At 39.3% G+C, this 25,592-nt stretch overlaps 1 protein-coding gene across 2 annotated transcripts in view; it reads left to right on the top strand.

The window, feature by feature from the left end:
* Window positions 1-25,592, top strand: part of cpped1 (calcineurin-like phosphoesterase domain containing 1) — a 185,075-nt gene that overhangs the window by 21,124 nt on the left and 138,359 nt on the right. For both annotated transcript variants that reach the window (XM_048552671.2, XM_048552672.2), the window contains exon 2: window positions 12,726-12,938. In XM_048552671.2, the coding sequence (XP_048408628.1) occupies window positions 12,726-12,938 (213 nt within the window). The remainder of the gene's footprint in view (window positions 1-12,725; window positions 12,939-25,592) is intronic.

Below are 25,592 nucleotides of genomic sequence, written 5' to 3' on the forward strand. Positions count from 1 at the left end.
GTATATTCCAGAATTGACTGACCTTTCTGTGAAGGGTCTAGGCCCGAAACGTCAGCTTTTGTGCTCTTCAGATGCTGCTTGGCCTGCTGTGTTCACCCAGCTCCACACTTTGTAATCTCAGATTCTCTAGCATCTGCAGTTCCCATTTTCTCTGATCCCTTGTAGCAGTGCTGCCTTTCAAAAGACTTCTGTACATCTGGATAAGCACTGTCAGTTGGAACTGGCCTTGAACATTTGCCATGTCCAGAAAAACATCAGGAAATGGGGGAATTGGTGCCATCAATGACTAATCATCTATGTCTCTCCAAGTGAAAATACATCCCATCCCTCAATTCTTTCTAATTTCTTACCTGCTAATGATGTTAGACTGACTGGCCTGTAATTTCTTGGATTTTCTCTCTCTCCCTTTTTTTAAATTTTATTTTACTTTGCCTTCCTTTTTAGCTTTCTATATTGCTTACTTTGCCTAGATAGCAAAGTCATTGCTTTTATCAATTTTCCAGACGGAGGAAAACTAAAGAGGCCCAATCTCAACTCTGCCTAATGTCCAAATGCTGTGTAGAATTTGGCTTGCAGATTTTGAGTTAAACCTTTAAACTTTTATACTTAAAAAAAAAGACTCTAATGCATGGTATGCTGGGACCAATCATCCTCACAAGGTATTATCCCATCCAATTCTGTTTCTAATCAATTTGTTTTGTCAGCAATCGACTTGCACAAAAAGTGGCTTTCATTTTTTCCACTTTAATCGCTATTTGATTTTTGTATTTTGGTGTATAAATGGAGATGAATCTGAAGGGATTTGGTGATTTTTTTTTTAAAAATAAAACTTCTGAAGCTGCAAAATTCAGTGGAAATGCAAATCAGACTTGACAGCTTTATTTTCACTCACTGGGGATGGTTTTGTAAATGGAACAAGTTCATTTGTATTTAAGAATCTCGGGTGACAGGTTTCAGAGTTATCAGGTTTGTTTCTGTGAATAAAAAAAACTATTGATCAAAGCTAGTAAGTCACACATTAGGTTGTGATGCTCTTAAAAATCTTCAGAACATTGTAACAAATTAGCCAGAGGGTGCTGGTACTAAACAATAGAGTGCAACCAACTGTTTTGGACAATAATGTAATCTACTATAGCATTGCTCAGTTTATCTAGATTCTGAGGCATGCTTGTGATGCTAACATGGCCAGTGTTTTGGTGAAGCTGGCCAGTTACTCTGGAAATCTAGGTGGTTGTAGCAATTTATGAATCCATAAGATGATTTAGAGTTTGCATTGCTTGTAACCTCAGGCTCTGGGTCAGATACCAGAACAAAATGTTTGTTTTTTTTCATTGTGTAACAAATGCAATGCAATGCAAAGGGTCATCAAGTGTGTCTCAAACCCATTCTGAACTTGAGGTATTTTTAAATATGCTGTTGGATTCCTACAACATGAGTATGTGTTATGCGAGTCAAAGTACATCATATCAGGGAATTGATTTAGGGGTTTCTTTAGGTATATAAAGGGCAAAAGAGAGTCAAAAGTGGAATTGGGCTGCTAGAAAATGATGCTGAAGAAGTAGTAACAAGAAACAAAGAAATGGCAGAGAAACTGGACAAACACTTTGTGTCTGTCTTCACGGTGGAAGACAGGGGTAAGATCCCAAAAATTCAAGAGAATTGGTGCGGGTGAAGGAGGTGAGTACGGTGTCCATCACCAAGGAGAAGGTGCTAGAAAATGTTTGAAGGTGGCTAAATCACTGGGACCAGATGGACTACACCCTAGAGTTCTGAAGGAGATAGCTAGAGTGTTAGTGGTGATCTTTCAGAAATCACAGGAAAATGGCTAACGTACACCCCCATTTTAAGAAGGGAGTAAGGCAAAAGTCAGGAAATTGCATGATGATTAGCCTGATCTTGGTCATTGGTAACGTTTTGGAGTCCATTGTGAAGACTGAGATTTCTGAATACTTTGAAGTGTATGGTAAAATAGGGCAAAGTCAGCATGGTTTCATCAAGGGGAGGTCATGCCTGACAAATCTGTTAGAATTCTTTTAAGGAGGTAATGATCAGGTTAGGCAAAAGAGAGCCAACGGATATTATCAATCTGAACTTCCAGAAGACCTTTGACAAGGTGCCGCACAGGAAGCTGCTGCGTAAGATAAGGGCCCATAGTGTTTGAGGCAAGGTACTAGTATGGATCAAAGATGATTGTCTGGCAGACAATCAGATTGTGGGGTAGATGGGTCCTTCTCAGGATGGCAGCTGGTGATTCGCGGTGTTTCACATGGGTCAGTGTTGGGACCTCAATTTTTAAATTTTATACATAAATGAAGGAACTGAGGGTATTCTGGCTAGGTTTGCAGATGATAGAAAGGTGGGTAGAGAGACAGGTAGTATTGAAGAGGCAAGGCTGCAGAAGGATTTAGACAGGTTAGGAGAGTGGGCAAAGAAGTAGCAAATGGAATACAATGTGGGAAAGTGTGAAGCAATGCAGTTTGGTAGGAAGAAAAGAGGCATAGATGATTTTCTAAATGGGGAGAAAACGCAGAAATCTCAAGTGCAAAGGGACTTGAGAATCCTAGTCCAAGTTTCTCTTAAAGCAAATTTGCAGGCTGAGTTGGTAGTTAGGAAGACACATACAATGTTGGCATTTATCTTGAGAGGACTAGAATATAAAAGCAGAGATGTACTTCTGAGGCTTTATAAAGCTTTGGTCTGACCACATTTAGAATATTGTGAGCAATTTTGGGCCCTATGCATTAGGAAGGATTGTATTGGCCTGGAAGCAGGTTCAGAGGAAGTTTGCAAGAATGATCCCAGGAATGAAAGTGTTAACATATCAGGAATATTTGCGGACTCTGGGACTATACTCATTGGAGTTTAGAAGGATGAGGGGGGGATCTAATTGAAACTTGCAGAATACTGAATGCCCTGGACAGAGTGGATGTTGGGAAGATGCTTCCATTGGTAGGAGAGACTAAGACCCGAGGGCACAGCCTTAGAGGAATGGGAAGACCGTTTAGAACAGAGATAAGGAGAAACCTCTTCAGCCAGAGAGTGGTGAATCTATGGAATTCACTGCCACAGAAGGCTGTGGAGGCAGTGAGTGTATTTAAGACGGAGATAGTTAGGTTCTTGATTATCGAGGGTTACAGGGAGAAAGCGGGAGAATGGGGTTGAGAAACTTTTCTGCCATGATTGAATGGCGGAGCAGGCTCGGTGGGCCGAATGGCCTAATTTCAGCTCCTGTGTCTTATCTGTGTTTGGTAGCTATGATGTGGAGGTGCCTGTGTTGGACTTGGGTGGAAAGATCAGAAATCCCACGACAACAGGTTTATTTGACAACACAAGCTTTTGGAGCTTTGCTCCTTCTTCAGGCATTAGTGAGAGAGGTAGTATCAGATACAGAATTCATAAGTAAAAGATCAAAGGGCCCACGCCACTGAGGATGTATTAAACAAACCTAACATGCTGTTAAATCTTTAATCAGTTAGAAGTTTTTAATTAATTAATTTGTATATGTAACTCTCCGAGTGTCAGATCCTCAAAGAAAATTCAGTAAGGTCACTTCTCATTCTTATAAAGTCCAATGAATGCAACTCCACTCTACTCAATGTCTCCTCATAAGATAGCCCTTCCGTACCTGGTATCAACCTAGTGTCCTGTCTGTGGACTGTGTTCAATGGCAATATATCAGTTCTGAGGAAGGGTCACCGGACCTGAAACGTGAACTCTTTTCTTTTCTACTCCACAGATGCTGCCAGACCTGCTGAGCTTTTCCAGAAACTTTGTTTTTGTTCCTGACTTACAGCATCCGCAGTTCTTTTGGTTTTTATTGACAATGTAGCTTTCCTTATATGAGGGCACCACAACTCTTTAAAGTATTCCAGGTGTAGTCTGACTAGTGCCTTCTATTAGCTTAGCAAAATCTCCCTACTTCTGTACTCCATTCCTTCTGAACTAAAGGTGAACAGCCCATTTACCTTGGAGAGTGATAATGGGAACTGCAGATGCTGGAGAATCTAAGATAACAAAGTGTGGAGCTGAAGGGTCTAGGCCCGAAACGTCAGCTTTTGTGCTCCTGAGATGCTGCTTGGCCTTCTGTGTTCATCCAGCTCCACACTTTGTTACCTAGCCCATTTACCTTCCCTGTTTCCCACTGAACTTGGATGCTAGCATTTCTGTGAGTTATAGTAGAGGACTCCTAAATCCTTAAACTCTTCTGTCACTTTCTGCATTTTTTTTCTCCAATTTAAATAATACTCTGCTCCCCTGTTTTTCCTGCTGAAGTACAGAGCTCACATTTATGTTCCATCTGCCAAGTTTTTGCTATTGCTTAACCTGTCTATCTCCTTCTGAAATCTCTGTCATCCTCACCATTTGCCCTCCCACCTATTTTTGTCATCTACAGTCTTGGCTATTGAATATGCGCTTAGTTTGTCCAAGTCATACATAATGCAAATAGTTGTGGCACCAGTCGAAGGGATTGTAATGAGTTCAGCCTGGTGGATATCATTGAGAATGAGTTCCCTGATTGGGACTGTTAACCTGGTCCAATGATAGAGTGCTGGCTGATATAATCAGAACTGTCAGAAGTTCTGTTCACTCTGACAGCTGGCTCTGAGGAAACCAGACCAGTGTCAAGTACTGTGCATGTATAAATAAAGGGTGACTTGGTGACAAGATACCAGCGTCTGTGGCGTTATTTGACCAGCACTGTCCCTGTGGTTCATCACCAGTTCTCGGTTGCCATCCTGAAAATGCCCTTCTTCTCCAACTCTGTCTTCTATTGGTTATCCCCTATCAATGCTGGTGTAATACTTCCAATGCTATAGGCTCTCATCATGTTAAATAGCCTAATGTTGTCCCTTATCAAATGCCTATTGCATCCACGTCTTCTCTTTATCTACCCTTTTGTTAAAGAAGTCTAGTAAATCTGTTAGGCTTGATTTCCCCTTCATGAAGCCTTGCTGACTCTGCTTGAGCATATTATGTGTTTCTAAATTTTCTGCTTTTGCACCCTTCATAATCGAGTCTAGTATTTTCTCAATGACAGGACTGTCTTCTTGGGGCTAGAGTTCCAGAGGCTCAGAAGGCAGTCGTGGATCTAGGTCCTTAACTTTAACAGCCATTATACAGCATCAGGTATCCTGTTAATTTCTGAACCCTCTTTATTTGGGGTTGCTCTTTTGTTACCCATGTACCCTGATGAAACAAAAACAAAGTTGCTGGAAAAGCTGAGGAAAGGTTGCTGTGCCTGAAGTGCTAGCAGTGTTTCTTTCCTTCACAGATTCTGCCAGACCTGCTGAGCTTTTCCAGCAACTTTTTTTTTGCTCGTGATTTACAGTAGCTGCAGTTCTTTCAGTTTGCTTAGTTATTCTGATGAGTTGAGATTTCCTTTTGTAGATCTTCAAAGGGTTTCACAATTTTCTGTTGACTGTGGAATTTAAAATGTCCCTATCTCTGTTAATTGAACGCAACTGAGATTAAAATTCAGTGTTATTTTGCATTCCACTTCTTGGACAGGATAAGTACTATTAATGAACCATTTGATCTTTAAAATCCCTAGATCCCAGGAAAATCCCAGAGAGTTGGAAAACTGCCAATATAACACCCTAATTCAGAGAGAGGTGACAAATATACAGTGAACTATAGGCCAGTTAGCTTAACATGTGCTGTTGAGAAAATATTAATAGCGGAACGTGTAGAAATAGAGAATAGAACCAACAGTGTCAGCATGGCTTCATGAAAGAGAAATCATGCCTGACAAATTTACTTTAATTCTTTTGAGAAGGTGACAATCAGGATAGATAAAAGAGAACTAGTAGGTATAATATATTTGGATTTCTAAGAGCTGTTTGATAAGATACTTCACAAAGCTACACAAAAAGGTAAGAGCTTGTAGTTTTGGGGATGATCAACTGGGGTGACTAGAGGATTGGCTGACTAATAGGAGACCAAAATGCTGGGATAAAGGGAGCATTTTCAAGACAGTAATCTGTAACTAGTAAAGTACAATATGGATTACTGAGGGACCAAACATACACTCAATATTGCTAGGTTTATGAATCACATTAAAATATATGGGAGGGCGTATAGTAAGGCTGACACACAAAATATACAGAGAAATATTATCTGGTTAAGTGATTGAGCAAAAACTTGGCAGATGGAATATAATATGGCAAAGTGTGATATTATGTACTTTGACAGGAAGAAGACCTGAATATTATTTGACTGGGGAAAGACTGCAGAAAGCTACAGCACAGTGGAATTTGGAGTTTTTTTTAAGTTTATTCACAGGATATGGTGTTATTGTCTCGGCGGCATTTATTGTCATCCCTAACTGCCGAGAGGGCAGTCAGGAGTTTACCACATTGCACAAGGCTAGTTAAGGATGGCAGTTTCTTTCCCTAAAAGGATATTAATGAACCAGGTGGGTTGTTCTGACAATTGCCATTGGATTTGTGGTAATCATTAGACTCTTAATCCATGCATGAATCACAAGAAAACATCACACAAGTTCTGTGTGTAATAGGAAAGATAAATGGACGATTGGCCCTTATTTCAAAAGGAATGGAATATGAAAATAGGAAGTTTGTGCTGAAATTATACAAGGCACTAGTCAGACCAGTTTTGGCTCCCTCATGTAAAGAAAGATATACCACCACCATCACCCCTGCCACCACACCCCCCCCCCCCCCCCCAATTAGTGGCAATTCAAAGAAGGTTCATTAGGTTGATCCTGGGTGCAGAGAAACTTCCTCCTGAGGACACATTAAGATTGTTTGTACTTGTAGTCATTGAAGTTTAGAAGAAAGAAAGGTGACTTTATTGAAACATGTGAGATTTGTAGGGATAGACAGCATAGATGAGGAAAGGTAGTTTCTCCTTGTGGAAGGACATAGGACCAGATGGTGTAATCTCAGTATAAAGGGTCACCCATATAAGACAGCAATGCAGGGGAATTTCTTCTTTTGAGAGTAGTATCTCAGAGAGCTGTAGTAATTAGTTTGTTAAATATATTCAAGGCTGAGATAGATTCCCTTACTGATCAGAATTCTGTCTATGATTAAGGAGAATAAGTAGGAAAGTGGAGATGAAAATGATCAAATTGATCTCATTGGATGATAGGGTGTACTTGATGGGCTGAATGGCCTACTTCTGTTGCTACCTTTAATGATGTGGAGATGAAATTCATCCACTGGTATTTAAAGACTGAAAACAGAACTTTTTCATGAACACCATTTTGAGGATGTGGAACAGATTCCTGGAAGAATCCAAATCAGTTTACATCATTCAAGAAGAATTATTACAAAGCGGAGTGAAGTATTGTTAGTGGGATATTAGGCAGAAAGTATTTAACTGCAGTCGAGCGTTCATAAAAACATTTAAGTGTAAGTTTTTTTTGCCCCTGCATGAAGTGTCCAGTATTCCATTCAACCTTTTACTTTTAACATCACTGCAATTGGATGCTTTTTATTGACAGTCCACCACAGGATGCTCTTTCCACCTATTTACTGGAGTTATCAATGTCATGTTTCTTCCTATCACTATGATTAGTCCACCACATGGACCACTGTGATGCCATCTTTGAAATGATCAAGAGTTTACTGTTTATCCTGATCAGGTTCCTGCATTCTGAATGATTAGTATATCAAACACAATCCAGGTCCCGTTGGGAAAAGAGTTGTAGTTCATAATTGTCAGTAATTGCATGGAACTCCTTTTGTACTCCTATGACCATTATTTTTGATTTGCATGTTTAGTAAAGCATACTGGACACTAAAAATAACTACTTAATGTTTGCAATCAACACAATTGAAAGAAATGGGCCATCTTCTTGAATTTCTTTCCTTCAGGCTCTAATTAGGCCATTTTTTTATATGCTGGAGGTACAAGAAATTGTTTTGGATTTTTTTCAACAATTACTACGAAATTCATTATGTGGATCACTACTTCATGAAATGGATTATATTAGGTTTAATATTTGCTATTGTAAGGCTGGACATTGATGCATTTAGCATTGACATTTCATTTTGAGAAATGTGAATAAACTTTGCTGGCCTTGCATTGAAGAAACTGGGATTCAGTATTATATCTGGTTGTGACATGATTAGGGGGTTTTAAGGAAGATATTGTGCTTAATTTAAGAGCATTGAGCAAAGTTTTAGTCTCAGCATATAGACAATTAAAGGACGCTACTTGAAAGCTATGTACATTTTTATGTGAACAAATCCATCAATTTTAAACTCTTGGGGAAGTTGTATCCCGTAGATAAAACTGTGATCCATAATGTTAATCAGGAAAAACACCAGGATATGAATCTAATTTTACAATGTTTGTTTTTAAAAAGCTCTAGTCATTTCAAAGATGACATTTCTATGGTCCCAGTAGTGCAGTAACCATAATTAAGAAAGGGTTCTACGATTCACTGTTTGAATCAAGATCATAAAATGTATGAATAAAAACACTTTTTAAGATGTCACAGGAAATTATTAACAGCAGAAATCTTTGCCTATAATTCCATAGAGTATTTCATCATCTTTATTTCTTTCTGTAACCTTTAAATTATATTTTTATTACTCATTCATCACACAGTTTTTAAAAGGTATTTATCAACACATTCATCTATATCATCTGTAAAAGTTTAAAATGCTGAACTTGAATATGTCTTCTGAGAAACTAAGTAATTTTTATTTGTTGACAAATCACCTCCCATTAATTTGTTGCAAACTCAAAAGCTTTGTTTTATCAGGGAATAATTCTGTTACAAACAGATGTACCGACCATTCCCTATGGCTTCTGTCCCTTTCATTTGAACTTCTTGACATGCCCATCACTTTTTAAATCTTCTGTGCGAGAAGAAGGAGATGGACTCGCGTTTAGCGTCCTACACCCCCCAACTTCATCGGCCATAATTACCTGAACCTACCCGCATGGCGTGCTTCTTCCTATCGTGACTCACCACCATGTCTTCCCTGGAAGCCTGAGTCTCTTTTTCTAGACTTGCTCTTTCCACTTATCCTGTTCGTCCTGCTCCAGTTATTGCATCTTCATCCCCCTTGACATCTATGCTACCATGTATGGCACACTGAGCATCAGTGCTACAGTCATAAAATGTTATAGCGTGGAAGAAGGTCTTTTGGCCCACTGTGTTTGCACTGGTTGTCAGGCACTTATCTACTCTAATTCTATTTCCCAATACTTGGCCATTAACCTTTAATGCATGGCATTTTCAGGTATTTATTTAAATATTGTGATGGTTCCTGTCTCTACCACTACTTAAGGTACTGAATACCAGATATGCACTACCTTTGAGTGAAAGCAATTTTCCTTAAATCCCCTCAACATCCTGCCCCTTGCCTTAAATCTGTATCCCATAGTTATTCACCTTTCCTAAAGGGATGAGTTCTTCCTATGTATTCTATCTACGCCCATCATCACTTTGCTGATCTCACCAGATCTCCTCATAGTCTTCTCTGCCTGAAGGCTGGGGTTGTTTCCTATCTACTCTCTCATAATAGCTAAAATTATCCAGACTGGACAACATCCTGGTGAATCTTGTCTGTACCCTCTTTAGTATAATCAGATCCTTCACATTTTGTGGCCACCCAGAAATGCATCCAGCTGTGGCCCAACAAATATTTTATTCAGCCCTGCTCTAACTTCATTTTTCATGTCTTCAGTACCTCAGTTAATAAAGGCAATTATCCCATATGACTTTTAACTACCCTATTAATCTGCCCTGTTGCCTTCAAGCATCTGTAGACATACACATAAAGGTCCTTCTAATCTTTCATACTTTGTCAGGGCCCTACCATTTATCATGTACTCCCTTTCATTGTTCATCTTCCCAAAATTCATTACCTCACATTTATCAGCATTAAACTGCATTTGCTACTGTTATGGTTATCTGACCAGCCTATCCATATCATCCTGTAATCTATGACTTTCCTCACTCTCTAGAAATTTTTGTGCCATCTGTAAACTTGCCGATCAAACCTCCTACATTTGTGACTTTACTGTTAATTTACAAGAATGCACTTTCACAAACTATTCTCTCCTGCAGTTACTGCTTTGCTGAATGTTCACAATTCTACAATTGCTAGTGTTGAGATCTTGCAGACAAACTCCTAATCACTATGCTTTATGCAGTGACATTCCTTCTCTTGTTCTCAGCCCTCATTTTATTGTTTAAATCATTGTTTATTAGTTTTCCAACTTGCCTCATGTGCAATGGAACTGACCGAAATAGCACACTCTGTCAACATTGCTTATCTTTCATTTCTTCATAGAACTCCAGGTAAGATGAAAGATTATGTTTGAAAAAGATCAGTGGATTCGAATACAGTTGAAACCAATGAAACAAAAGCTGCCTGTCTCTTGCATCTCCAAAGATCGATGTCAATTGAGCTTGAAGTATTTAAGATATTAATGGATATAAATCCTGCAAATGCTAGAACTGCGAAATAAAATCAGAATGTGCTCAGCAGATTGGGGAGCACCTGAGAAAGGGAGATGAGGTTAACTTTTCGGGTCAATGACCTATCACACAAATTTTCTGTCTCTCAAGTCTGTCACTGATTTAGGAAGTGGAGTGTGAATGGAGTGAATATTTGATGAGTGTTCAAAGAACTAGGAACAAACTAGGACATTGGGTTTTGGAGGGAGTTGTAAATGAGTGTGTGGATTTTCAATTAATTGCATTGATCGATGGGAAGCCAATGGAAATGAACGAGGAGTAATGATGAGAAGAGCTATATTATGGTATATGATGCAGACGATGAAGCTTTGAGCAAATTGACATTAATAATAGAAGCTGACCCATACTTGTATTCATATAATGATTGAAGTCAGAAAGGATATCAGTGATGACTTTTGATAAGTGCATGGGCCACAGACTAGAGAAGTGAATGGGGTGTTGCGGGGGAAAAGATAGCAGGGTGGTGTTAGGTGGTAGAGACCATGGGTGTAACTGGAAGGAGATGTATAACAATACAAATCTACCAACTATGCTTTCATGAATTCAGTGATGATAATTGCTCCATTAAGCAATTTGCTTTCTCTAATGGCAAATGACACCCATTGGTTATAAATAGAGCATCGTGTTAGTACTTAAGGGTGTAAAATGTAGCTTCTTTGTTACTGTGTGTTATTTCACTGACCGTATGTGAGATGTCATTTGGTTGGATTTGTAAACTGTTTTTATGCTGCATTTTGACAAAACGATACAGAACACTAAAGGATAAAAACATCTGATGTAACTAATACAGTTTATGTTTGCATGCCAGTGAATAAATAAAGAATATTTAATCACGTGTCCTGTGGGTCCTTACAAAATGGAAAAGGTCATTCTCAAACTCTAATACCTGATTGCCAAGGCAAAGACAATCTTTCTTCAACCAGCAACCCCATTTAGAATACTGTGTCCAATTTTGGGCCCCACACCTCAGGAAGGACATACTAGCCCTGGAGCGTGTCCAGCGGAGATTCACACGGATGATCCCTGGAATGGTAGGTTTAGCATATGATGAACGGCTAAGGATCCTGGGATTGTACTCGTTAGAGCTTAGAAGGTTGAGGGGAGATCTAATAGAAACTTACAAGATAATGTATGGCTTAGAAAGGGTGGATGCTGGGAAGTTGTTTCTGCTAGGCGGGGAGACGAGGGCCCATGGGCACATCCTTAAAATTAGAGGGGGTAAATTTAAAACGGAAATGAGATGACATTTCTTCAGCCAGAGAGTGGTGGGCTTGTGGAATTCTTTGCCACAGAGTGCAGTGGAGGCCAGAACGTTAAATGCCTTCTCGGGAGCGATCGACAAATTCTTGATCTCACAAGGAATTAAGGGCTACGGGGAGAGTGCACGGAAGTGGAGCTGAAATGCCCATCAGCCATGATTTAAATGGCGGAGTTGATGGGCGGAATGACCTTACTTCCACTCCTATGTCTTATGGTCTTACCTGCTTCTATCTGACCGATTTTCCATTGTGCTTCTGTTATGATGTTCTTCGTATTACAAATCTTTCTTACAGCCTCCACAATTACAAAAAGTGACGGCTAACACCAAAGACTAAATAACCAGACTTATCTCAAGAATTGTTCATTGTATTGCGTTTGTTGTTTGTCCACCTGTTGTTTTATGTGCTGCACGGCTTACCTGAAGTTCAGGTCCGAGTTTCTCATGAGAAAACTAGCCAAAGAATCTCAAATAGTGCTAAAGAGGGGTAGGGGTGGCACAGAAGATTGTTAACCTTGGCAGAGAACAAATCAGTAAGCTCCTCACACTATTCCTGCATTAATTTTAGAATGCTTCATTCTGATACCTGAGCAGAGAAGTGTAGTATTACATTTCCTCACACTGACATCTCTACCTTGATAAGCGTAGAAATAAATTCAGTGATGAACTCTTATTTTTGAGTTCCAGTTGGAAGTTTGAGTTCTTTGAAGAGAAGATTACTTCATGAAGAGTAAATGGCAATACTAGGGAGCTGCATTAAAATTACTGCTTCATTCATTGGACAAAATAATCGCCAGCAGTCTATATTTTCCTCCCTGAACTGCTCTATCTGTCTCCCTCTTGAACTGTGCTCACTTCTTCACCTTTCTCTCTTCTTTCTCAGTAGGAACATAGCAGCTGGTATAGCCATATTGAGAGGAGCAACTTGTTGTTATGTTGTCTTATGACTGTAAAAAGGTGTCAAAAGTCTGAATACGATTTTTTTAAAAAACTGTTCTTTAGAGAAAGATTGGAAAGGACCTTTCTACTTCGTACAAGGAGCCGATCCACAATTTGGCCTTATGAAGGCATGGAAGGTTGGAGATCATGATAATAGCGGGGATGAATGGCAGGAAGAAATCAAGCTCACGGAGCAAGCAGTGCAGGCTATCAACAAGTTAACACTGAAACCCAAGTTCTTTGTACTGTGCGGAGATCTTATTCACGCAATGCCAGGTAATCACTGTCAACAACACCTATTGCAAATGCCATGACATCTGACACAAGCAGTATATTTACACCACTTTGTGAAATGCATTAAATGTCTTCCACTCTGTTTCCAAAATACACTGTGCCGAGAAACAGAAATTCCCTATTGTTTCTACAAATATTTGTTATTGTGTTTGTAGAATACAACGCTTAACAAGCCTCGCGATAAAGGGTGAATTTTTGCAGGGCTTCACCTGTTTGCCTGACTTAATTACGACTGAAGAGCATGAATACCTCCAGAACAATATGGAAAACCCATGCAAATCATTGTGTTCTGTTCTCTGCTGCCCTTGCACCAAAGTTATGGTGAGCAAGCAGAAATCCACCCTACAAGCCAACCCTCTTCCCCCATCTAAAGCAATAAGCATGATGCTGGGTATTAGTGCTGCAGTTTACCAAGGTGATGGAATATGGGTCATTCTTTACTTCTCTCCTCTGTTGAGTTAATCATTGGCATTCAATCACAGGGAAATTTATTTTGGGGCAGTGTCATCAGAGAGAGGACAGAAAGTGAATGAGTTGAAGCTCCATGCACATACCTGCTGATTACTACTATGGTCTTATCATTGGTGAGGCTTTGTTCAGTTTGGAAATCAATTTAAATTAGCGAAGAACTGAATACATTTTTTTCATACACCAGTTAATGACAAAAGAGACCATTTGGTCCTGAAAAGACAGAATAACTACTACTGATCACTTTTCAACCAAGTGTTGCTGTTATTCATTTTAACAATGTAAATTACTGTTTATATGATCCCTGACAAGACCACCAAATTTATGTAAGTCTGTCAATAAAAATCATGTAGTGGTCAAACACCCCAAAGGGCACATTAAATAGCAAATGCAATCAAAACGGATTTCACAGATTTCTTGGCAAATCCCCAGATGTTAGTGATACTGAGAGTAATCAAATTTCATGAAAATTCTATCTCCTGTGCAAGGGATTTAAATGCTTCACTCTTGAAGATCTAGTCTTGAAACATCCTCAAATACCCCTCTGTAAAAGGCTGTCTCAATTATTGCTCACTTTCAGGTAGTTCAGTCTCCTTCTCTGACACTGTGTTCCACTGGATTCCCAAACTGCAGTCCAGGATCTGTTCAGTTCTTTTCATTGACAGCTAACTTCACTAAGCAGACACTGCCCCTAGGATTTCTCTGAGCTCCAGTATTTCTTTGCACAAGTTCATTGTGGATTTAATTCATCCACACTGAACTATCGATGGTTTTCAGGGACTTCTCCTGCCGTAACTGCCTGGAGATTGCTAACAGCAACACTACTGAATCCTCATCTTTGCTTCAGTACTATCCCCGCAAAAATTGTAACTGTATCTAACTTCTTTCAGCAAACTTATTTCTGACCTAATGGGTTTTACAGCCTGACTTCACTGAATACTTTCAACTAATTTTGGCTTCAGCTCCCAAAACAACCCCTGAAGTGTCTTCGTTACAAGTGTTATAGACTCCACCTCTTTAACTCGGCAAGCCACCTACTGTTTTTAGAACTCCATGTCTTCTATTCAAAATTAAACAAACATAAGTAACTTCTTAACATGACCTAATCTTCAGTATATAGATTTTAACATGCTTTATTTGCATTTATCCAATTTCTACTGTTCGAATAAAATTTTTAGCCTTGGGAATTAAAGTTTAGTTGAAATACACAGATCAGGAAGTAGACATTTGCAAAACCGACTCAAAAGAAATATTGCAGCTGTTAGATTAAACTGAATTAGTGTTTTCTTTTGTGCTGTCTCCACTAAAACGGTTTGCATTTTCAACACATCTATTTTCCCTATACAATAGGAAAAGTCAGGATCCGATAAGTTGACTGCCACTTAAGTTTCATTGGTGATATGCAACGGTGATCTGATCTAATGAATAATGTGTCAAACTAAAGTCAGTTTTGCAAATGGAACAAATTATGTTCCGGAAACCGAAACACATACATTTTAAAAAAAAGTTGATTTCAAGTAAGGAATTAGCTGAAATGATCATTGTGACTCGCAGTGAGGTGGGTTTCAAGCATGGCCTTAAAGGAAGAAAAGGAAATAGTGTGTCAGGAAAGACGTTCCCCATCTGCAGCCCTGGATGGTTAAAGGCACTGCCACTAGTGCTGGAGTGAAATGCATGAGAAGTCAGTGTGGAGGAGCGCAGAGCTTTTAGCCTGGAGAAGGTTACAGAGATTGGGACAGATGAAGAAAGAACTTGATCATGATGATGAGAAATTTGAATTTGTGGAATCGGAATAGATTAGTGAATGCTCAAGCATGACTTTGATATGAGATGGGACATGGACAGTAGTGTTCTAAAGATCAGTAGATTAAGGATGAAGATGGGGGCCTCGCTGGGAGCTTATTAGAATAGTTGAATCTTGGGGTGACTAAAGGTTGACTTGCTGGTAGCAGATGATTTGAGGCAAGTACAGACATGGGTGATGTTATAAAGATGGCTGTTGATAGTACAGAGATGGAAGCAGGAATCTTTGAGATGGTGAGGATATAAGTAACTGATCTTCAACTGTTTGAATGAAGAGATGACTGTCCATAAGACAGCTGGTCACAAAGGCACAAAAAGTAGTGGTGCAACAATGTTAGACAATATGAAGTCTTGTCTACAAAGCTCAAACTCTAAAGTGTTTAAAGTAAAACTATTCACCTCTTCCGTAAGTCAGTCACCGGTAACTGGGATTTAACACCATATTCTGAATTTGTTCGGTATCATTAAAATACTACCTCTTATCTCCTGTTTTAGTAAAACCATTGCAACTTTAAAGTCTTCACTTTGTTTGTGTAATTCTTATCGTGGTTACTGTAAATGATTTGTAAACTGAGTAATTATTTATAGAAAAGAATAAAGTGGGATTTATACTGAGCCTCCACGTTGAAAGCAAAGTCAGCTCGCAATGCTAATAATGTGATTTTCTGGGAAAAGGTTACTCCTGATTTGACTCTGCTGCAGCTGTATTGCAACCCTAGCTGTCAGAACAGAAACTAAATTACGAGTCTCTTGTTCTTTTTAGAGAGCTGGCCCACTGTCTCCCTATCTGTCCTATCATATTCTATGTAAAAGATGGTGCATGTGACTACTGTTACCTGTGCTTGGGACACTTGTTATGTTTTATCTGTTAATTTGGGTTACTGTTGCACTTGCACGCCCTCCAAAAATATTTTCACAGCTGCTGGATGGGAGAGGGCTGTCTGAATTTGTATGTTAGCTATACTGACTGTGAGCGAAGCACTGTGGTGCAACTGACAGAGCTGTTAATCTTTTGAATACCAGGGGGGAGCCATATTTGTGTGTATTGAATTGTCTTTCATCAAATGGAAGGAACTGAAACTATTTTTGTGTTCTGTTCACAGAATCCATTATTATGTCTCTTTTGGCAATAAACTGTAAATGGACAATTTTATAATTTCATAACTTATGGAGCTGTGCTCTCTCTACCTGTGAGAAGTCTTGTTGCTGTGCTGCTCTTCTTGTGCTTCAATTGGTAACACAAGTGACCATGAAACATTTTGTGTTTTGAGAGTGTGTGTGAGGGAGAGTGAAAAGATCATTGCAGCATAATCTCTCAACCTATCCTGTCACATTCTAGGTGGCGTATAAAAGACAGTGCAGGAGGCTACTATTACCTGTGCTCAGAACACAGTTTTTTTTTAGAACTGTTAATTTATGTTACTGCTGCACTTGTATGCCCTACTAAAATATTTTCACAGCTGCTGGATGAATAGCAATGACTGTGGGTTGGTTAGGCTTGAGTGAGAGAGGAATGCACGATCAATTGTACAACTTAAAGACTTCTGGTTTCAAGTCAATCACCATCCACCCTATTTGATGAACATAAGCAGTCCTTACTGCAGCCACTCTATTTCATTATTGCTGGAACAAACTTGAATATTTACTTATCTTTGCCTTAAGTATTACTTATAAGCATCTAAGTAGTTGTTATCCTAGTACACTTAGACTGCTGAAGGAAATGTGTACTTTACTTCCACAGCGTTGCTTTCTGCTGAAGCTTCCAGGTATGTTTAAAAAAGAAACAATATACTGGTCACTTGCACTAGATTACAGTTCTGTCACATTCTCAGATGAATTTGCAACCAATATGTAACCGAAGGTGATTTCTTCTCCATCTGGTGACCTTGCAAAAAGTGGTATATAAAATTTATAGGAGAAAGTAAGGACTACAGATGCTGGAAGCCAGAGTCAATAACCGTGAAGTTGGACGTTCAACAGTGGAGCAGTTCAGTCAGCACCGGAGGAGCAGGAAAGTCAATATTTCAAGCTGAAATCCTTCATCAGGACTTTAAAATTTATACATTGTTTGCTCATGATTAACTTAATGGGGAACAGAACTTTTTTTTCTATTTGGGGAATGACTGTCCACATCGAGACAATCACTGCAGGTATATGGTGCCAAATTCCTTCCTAAAATTTAGTTTCAGGTCCAACCTCAGTCTTAGTGTATTTTGTGAAATTGTACTTACCTCATGACAACCATTATTTGCGTTCTCCAGTGTAACTTGCAAATATTGATGTATTCACCCACCAGAACTTTTGGTTAGGATTGACCATATGAAATGGTTTTACAGTTAGCTGAAAGAAGAAATGTAATCCTATCAGACTGGATAGCTTGTGAAACCACATTAAAGTTTTAAAACACCAGTTTGCAAAAAGAAGCATCACTGACCTCAAAGAGTTGCTAGGGAAAGGAATGAAATTGGGGATTTAAGGTAAGAAATTTGGGGCTGGGACTAAAGACAATAGTCTCTTCCAAATATTTGGTTGAATTAAATTTCAGCACATTCAGTGCTAGATGCTGTTAATCATCATTAGTTAGGGTAGTGGTTGAGAATGATGGTGGTGGGGTAAAGTTGGGAGATCTCAGCATCCTGATGCTGCTTTCAAATAATATCTCCAAGGAAAAGTGTACAAATGAGAAATAAGAGAGGATTCAGGATAGACTTTTGGGGGACACTAAAGAGAATGGTATGAGATGGGAATTGTAGCCAATTCAAGTAATTCTCTATGTTTAAATTGATAATAATGAGATCAGGTGAGTGCAGTACCATCAGTGGGCTAAAGTAGAGAAGCTTTGAAGGAGGATAGTTTGCACAGATGGGTTTGAAAAGGCAAGAAGGGATCACAATCATATGGGATGCCGTTGTGACCTCATGACAGCTATTCTGATTATTTGGGCTGGGGCAAATATTAACTTATTGATTAGGAGGACACTATTGGCAGATTTGAAGGAGAGTCGGACTGTACCTGAGGATCTGACTGTTAATGATCCAGCTAAATAGAAGTGCAGCCTGATCAGGAGACAAGATCATCCTATCGAGGCTTGATGGAAATCGAACAGAAATAAAAGAGAATTGAGTCCAGAGCTAGGAGAGCACCTCAGGACTTGCGGTTAAGAGAGGGAAGCAGCAAAAGCTGCTGAATAACCCATCATGATATTAGTGACAAAAGGGCCTTGAGCTCTTTGTACTTGATGCTGACCCGTTGTACAGGACATCACTGAAAGCAAACAGAGTGGGGGAAAAATACCTTTTCAGAAATTAATAATTGGGAATACCAGCATGGTTTTATGGATGAGAAAGGAAACATTAGGAGAGGAGATTATTATGAGACTCAATTAGCAATTCTGCAAAGATACAGAGATCACAACGAATGTAAGGTGGTAAATTTAGCATGTGGAAAGTGCAAAGAGAACTAACCGCAAAAAGTAAGAAAGGTAGTGAAGGGAATGCCCTCAGCTAATTAGCCTAGACTTATACCCTGCCTTCTGCAAAGAAGTAGCAGATTTTTTTTTGTCCAGCTAGGGAGCACCATTTAATTCTTGGATTAACGTGGGCTTTACAGAGTTAAGAACTATTGAGAGATAAAATAATAATAGAAAATATCTACTTGCCTTTCATTGCTGTGAAATGTCCCAACTGTTTCACAGAATTATTTTTGAAGACTAGTCAGTATTATAATTGTCAAATTATGCACAGCAAGATAACACAGCAGCAATGTGATGACGAACAGGTTTTCTTATTATTAGTAATGCTGATTCAGGAATGAGAACTGTGTGGACATTGTGGATGAATCCCCTTTTCTACTTGAAAGGACAGTTGGGCTTTCAGTTTAACGTCTCAGCTGAAATATGACACGTTTGACAGTGCAGCACATCCTCAGTACTGCACTGAATTGTTGGACTTGACTGTAGTCGAATCTCTGGAATGGGACTTGAAGCCATAGCCTTTCTTTTATTCATTTCAGTATTTATAGCCTGTTCATAGTGGTCTTTGAGAAAGAAGTGGTCACCTTCCTTCTTGAACCATTGCAGTACATAGGAAGTAGGTACACTCATAGTGCTATTAAGGAGGGAGTTCCTATTGACTCAGCGAAAGTGAAAGAATGGCACATTAGTTTTAAGCCATAGTAGTGTGTGACTTGGAAGGAACCTGCAGATACTATTTTTCTATGTATCTGCTGGCTTAAAACTTACATACGAACATTGGAATTGGGAGTGGGCTGTTCACCATTTTGTACCTGCTGTGCCACTTAACATGATCATGGCTGATCTGATCCTGGTCTCAGTGCCACTTTCCAGCCTGCTCCCCATAGCCCTTTATTCTGCTTCTCATCAGAAACATATCAATTTCTTTCTTGAAGCAAACAACAGATTCTACCTCCAGTACACTCTCTCTAGGGCAATGAGTTCCACAGATTCTCAACCCTCTGAGAGAAGTAGTTTCTCCTCATCTCAGTTTTGAACCCACGTCCTTTCCCTCAAAATGTATAATCTCTTGTTCTCCCTGTGGGACAGTCTAGAACATCTGTTCAACATCTACCTTATCAATCGCTGTTAGCATTTTATGTACATCCGTCAGATCCCCCCCTTGTTCTTTTGAATTCCAGTGAGTGCAAGCCCAAGCTATTCAATTGCTCCTCATATGACAAGCCTTTCATTCCTGCAGTCAATCTGGTGAAATTTCTTTGGACTGATTCCAGTGCCACCACATCCTTCCTTAAGGAGTCCAAGACTGGGCATAATACTCGGTGTGGACTCACCAACGCCCTATATAATTGTAACTCTTCTTTGCTTTTATAATCCAGTCCTTTTGTAATAAATACCAAGATTCCATTTGCTTTTCTTATTATATGATGCACTTGTTTATCCACTTGCTGTGATTCATGCACAAGGACACCCAGATCCCTCTATACTGAGATGATGGGAACTGCAGATGCTGGAGAATCCAAGATAACAAAGTGTGAAGCTAGACAAACACAGCAGGCCAAGCAGCATCTTAGGAGCACAAAAGCTGACATTTCGTCTAGGCACGAAACGTCAGCTTTTGTGCTCCTCAGATGCTGCTTGGCCTGCTGTGTTCACCCAACTTCGCACTTTGTTATCCCTCTGCACTGACACACTTTGAATCTGCTTCCCATTTAAATAATAATTTGCCCTTTAATTTTTCCGGCTAAAATTGACAATCTCACATTTAAACCACATTAAACCCTGTCTCCAGATTCTGGCCCATGCTTCTAGTCTATCACTATCCATCTGTAAACTCTGTCTTGTCATCACAGCCTGCTTTCCCACCTATTTTAGTATCATTTTACTTTACTTTACAAATTTTACTATGTTACCCTCTCTCTCTGCTTGCACATCATGTATATAGATTGTAAATTATTGAGGTTCAAGAACTGAACCCTGCACCACCCCAGTTACAAGTGAAAGGGGTCATGGAAAAATTAAAGTGGTCACTTGTGTGGCAAAAACATTTCTTGTCACTTGTTAGCCCAAGCCTAACTGGTGTCCCGGGCTTGCTTCATTTGGACAGTAAATGCTTTGATACTTGCAGAGTTGCAAGTGGGGCTGAACAATGCACAGTCAACGGTGAATAACCCCAAACCCTAACCCCAACCTTTATGATGGAAGAAAGATCATTGAAGCAGTTGAAGATGGTTTGGCGGGGTATATTTCCCGAGGAACTCCTGCAGTGATGTCCTGAGATGGTTGATCTCCAACAATCGCAACCATGTTCCTTTTGTGCTAAGTCTAATTCAACCCAACGGAGTGTTTTCCTCCTGATTCCCATTAACTCCTGTTTTGCTAGCATTCCCTGACACCACAGTCAATCAAATTTAACTTTCTAACTCAAAGGTGAGATTGTTTCTGCTAAGTCACTGCTAACCTTGATGAAAGAGAAAATTGAGTTCCAGAAGACAACATTAGCAGTAAAGGAGATGATTGCTAAATAATTTGAGTTTTAATATCTAGATTTTTTTAATAAACAGTTACGTCCTATTATTGAATTAAACAACAGGTTCAGCTATGGACTTCACTGGAAAATTACTTTAGCTGTTACGAATGTTGGAAAAACAGAATTAAGAAGTAATACAAAAGCCAAATAACTACAAATGCTAGAAATCTGAAATGAAAACACAAACTGCTGAAAATACTTGGGTGTGGCAACATTAGTGGAGAGGAGAATGATTAATATTTCAGGTTGATGACCTTTCAGCAGAATATTACTTGTATTTTGGGAAGGTTCCTTTTTTAAAAATAACTTCCCTGTGCAGGTAATTAGGGACAATGGAGTTCAGCATATTTTGTACAGGATTCAAAAATATATAATAACTTAATTATGATCAGTTTGATAATTTGTGCAAAATACAGCAAGTATTTAAGGCTAGTTTGGGAGTGTAAAGTATCGAATTGATGTTGGTCATTAAAATGTAGAAATGAATCGAGTACTCTCTTGACCCAAGTTGTTTTTTTTTTCTTTCTAAATTCCGGCTGATTTTTGGGACCTGTGGAATATACTATTTGAAAGATGATTTGAGACAAAACTTTCTAAAGCAAATTTGATAAAGACTTTAAAGGGATAAAAAAACATGGCTATGGGATAAAAACAAAGGAGTGGGACTATTTAGATAGCTCTTCCAAACAGCCACCGTTCGGCCTGTGGGGCTGAAAAGCTATCTTCTGCATCAAAACCTTTTACAAAATACCAAGGACGAGCTTGTCAGTAGCTAGATTGAAAATTATATCATGTAAGGTGTGCGCTGGTAGTTGTTGCTTATACTTGTAAAATACATAAAGAACTGACTGTTTTCAAAAAAATTGGAACAGAATTATCATTGCTCCATTCCTACAGGTCATGTAGGAAATGTTTTTATTCATTTTGTGGGATGAGGGCATTGCTGGGTGGTCAGCATTTATTGCCCATCCCTAGTGCCCTATTAAATCAAGATGTAATTTCTTAGCCATTGTGTGTTAGGACTAAAGACTGTTGAACTGATGAAGTAGGTTGATGAACCAGAAATAGGTTGATTTAATGTAAAGTGAACTGATCTGTCTAAGAATGAATAGACATAACCAATTAATTGAGGAGATGTGCTTGTGAAGAAGAAAGAGAACGGAAGAGTGGGTGGAGACAGTATTATTTTAATTACATAACTAGTAACATCGATATTCAGAACCACAGAATTGTTACAGTGTAAAAAACGATCATTTGGCCCTTCGTGTCTGCACCCGAACTGTTTCCACTAATCCAGATGATCATAGGTGGCAGATTTTCTGTTGCTTGATTAGTCCACTTAGTTCCATTTTATTTGCTAATTGAATTAAGATTGAAGTCATATCTACGTAGTAATAAAATTACTGTCACTGTAGACCTGATCACAGTCCATCTTTATAAAAGTTAAATTTGGTCTTTTCAAGTGTAGCAGAACAGAAGGAATTGAAGAGTACTGAGCTATGAACTGATAACAGCCTCGGCTTGCGTGAGATTTATAGAATTCCATACAGAAAGACAAAACTTTAATTGTTGGTTGACGACATCTATTTAAGTTATTAAAATGCATTTACTATACAAACAACATACTGTTGTAATGAAGTTATTGGTATGCATTATATTCATTGGAAACCTTGATTGATACATTTTCTATGGATAAGCAATTGTGCGCATATGCAAAAAGTTTTTTATTTAAATTAACATGATAGCAAGAAGCCCAGGAATGTATGTAAACCTGGAAACCATCTTGATTGTTTCTCTGACAGAAACCTAAGTAACATTGACTCAGCATCAAGTAACAAATAGCATACAATGTCGTGCCTAAGCATATTTTCTGCTCTAAATGAAGATTCTGACATTACTCTCTTTGAACCAGTGTTGAAATTTTAAGTGTATAAGTGGATAGTTGATTATTAACTTCTTATCATTAATTTGAGTAGTTTAGATTTTTCACTAAAATATGTATTTGTTTAAACAAAAGGAATTACAATAGACAGTGAGAGAGATAATGGGAACTGCAGATGCTGGAGAATCCAAGATAAAGTGTGAGGCTGGATGAACACAGCAGGCCAAGCAGCATCTCAGGAGCACAAAAGCTGACGTTTCGGGCCTAGACCCTTCATCAGAGGGGGATGGCGAGAGGGTTCTGAAATAAATAGGGAGAGAGGGGGAGGCGGACCGAAGATGGATAGAGGAGAAGATAGGTGGAGAGGAGAGTATTAGGTGGGGAGAGGATAGGTCAGTCAGGGGAGGACGGACAGGTCAAGGAGGCGGGATGAGGTTGGTCGGTGGGAAATGGAGGTGCGGCTTGAGGTGGGAGGAGGGGATAGGTGAGAGGAGGAACAGGTTAGGGAGGCGGGGTCGAGCTGGACTGGTTTTGTGATGTAGCGGGGGAGGGGGAGACCAGTGAGAGAGGTTGCTTCTTTTCACCAAGCTTCAGGTCAGTTTAAAGGTCTTTTTTCCTGAAGCAGAAAATCACATTATGATGGAGCTAAGGCAAAATAATATTTATGTGATTGCCGTCATTTTATTATTTTCTTGAAGTTGAGAAATGTATAAACATTTTGATGAGAAAACTAATAATTAGCAATGGGGACAGGATAAGAAATCTTTGGTGCATTAAAGACTTGTACCTGATCACATTGCAAACTGTAATGGCAGGAAAATGTATTTGGGCAGACCAATGGATAAACAACAAGAGGGAGACATTTTTGTTAATGCAACAAACGGATGGATAAGGAGCAATGTAACTTTATGATCTACATTAGCTTTAAAACATAACCTCAATGTTTTGCTTTTCTTTAATAAATAATTCTATTATTTATATAACTGACCAGAAGGTTTAAAACTTGCTACTTAGAAAGTGAGTGGATTATTATGCATATTAGGTCTACTGAATTAGCTGAGAGGCTGAAACTCCAACTCAAACTATTGTGCGTCATGAAATGCGTGCATCATCATATTTAAGACTGTCATTCAGCTATTCCGTTTGCTTTTGCTTATTTGCTTGATTGAAACTGAATGTATTTCAGTGCTTTTATTGGTGTGTTTTGTGTCACATTCATTGAAAAAGAGACTGAGAAGGAGGCTTTATAAAAGGTATTCCAGTAGTTAAGCACCTTCACTTAGGAGATCTAGTCTAGTATGGTGACAGCAGCTTTAAGACCATAAGTAATAGAAATTAGAGAAGGCTATTAGACCCTTTGCTGCTTTGCCATTTATAGGATCATGACTGAGTCATTCCTCATATCCACTTTCTTGCCTGATTCCTAAATCCTTGATTCCCTGACTGATCAACATTCTATCTATCACAGGCTTAAATCTACACAAGGACTCTACTCCCACCACTCTGCCTGGCAAGGAGTTCCAAAGACTCTCAATCCTTTGAGAGATGAAATTCCTCCTCATCTCAGCCTTAAATTCATGCTCCTTTTATTCTGAGACTATATCCTCTGGTCCAAGTTACCCTAGATTCCATGTGTTTTCACCTTCTTTATCAGTCTGTCATGTAGGATTTTGTCAAAGGCTTTGCTGAAATTCAAATAAACTACATCAATCACATCTACTCACCTGATCACCTCCTGTCAAAGTACAGCCAGATTTGTTAGGCACGACCTGCCTCTGACAGAACCCTGATCAGACTTCACCTGTCCAAGTGGAGATAAGAGCTCCTTCCCAAAATTTTCTCCAATAGTTTCCTTTTCACTTATGTGAGACTCGCTGGTGTCTAATTCCCTATTTTACTTTCCACCACCTTTCTTGAAAAGTGGAGTCACACGAGGTGACTCCCCAGCCCTCTGGCATCTTCTGTCTGGCCAAGGAGAAAGTAAAAATTTGGGTCTGAGCCCCTGTAATTTCGTTCTTTGTTTCCCACAGCAACCTGGGATACAGCTCACCCAGCCCTGGGGATTTGTCCACTTTTAACCCAACCGAAATCTTCAGTACCATCTCACCCCAATGTCAAACTGCTCAAGAGCCTCGTAGCCCCTCTTGCTGGATTCTGTACCTACATCCTCCTCCCAAGTTCTGGAATATGTTGTTACCACTACCAGTGTTTGAAGATCAAGAACAGAAGAAATAGGAGCAAGAGTAGGCCATCTGGGCCATCGAGCCTGCTTTGTCATTCAGTAAGGTCATGGGTGATCTTTTTGTGGACTCTGGTCCACTTACCTGCCAGTTCACCATAACCCTTAATTCTTTCACTGTTCAAAAAATCTATCTACCATTGCCTTAACCTGCAACAAGATAGCCTCAATTACTTCACTGGGCAGGGAGTTCCAGATTCACAACTCTTTAGGTGAGGTTCCTCCTTAACTCCGGTCCTAAC

The sequence above is a fragment of the Stegostoma tigrinum genome, chromosome 23, assembly GCF_030684315.1.
Source record: "Stegostoma tigrinum isolate sSteTig4 chromosome 23, sSteTig4.hap1, whole genome shotgun sequence".
NCBI lineage: Eukaryota > Metazoa > Chordata > Chondrichthyes > Orectolobiformes > Stegostomatidae > Stegostoma > Stegostoma tigrinum.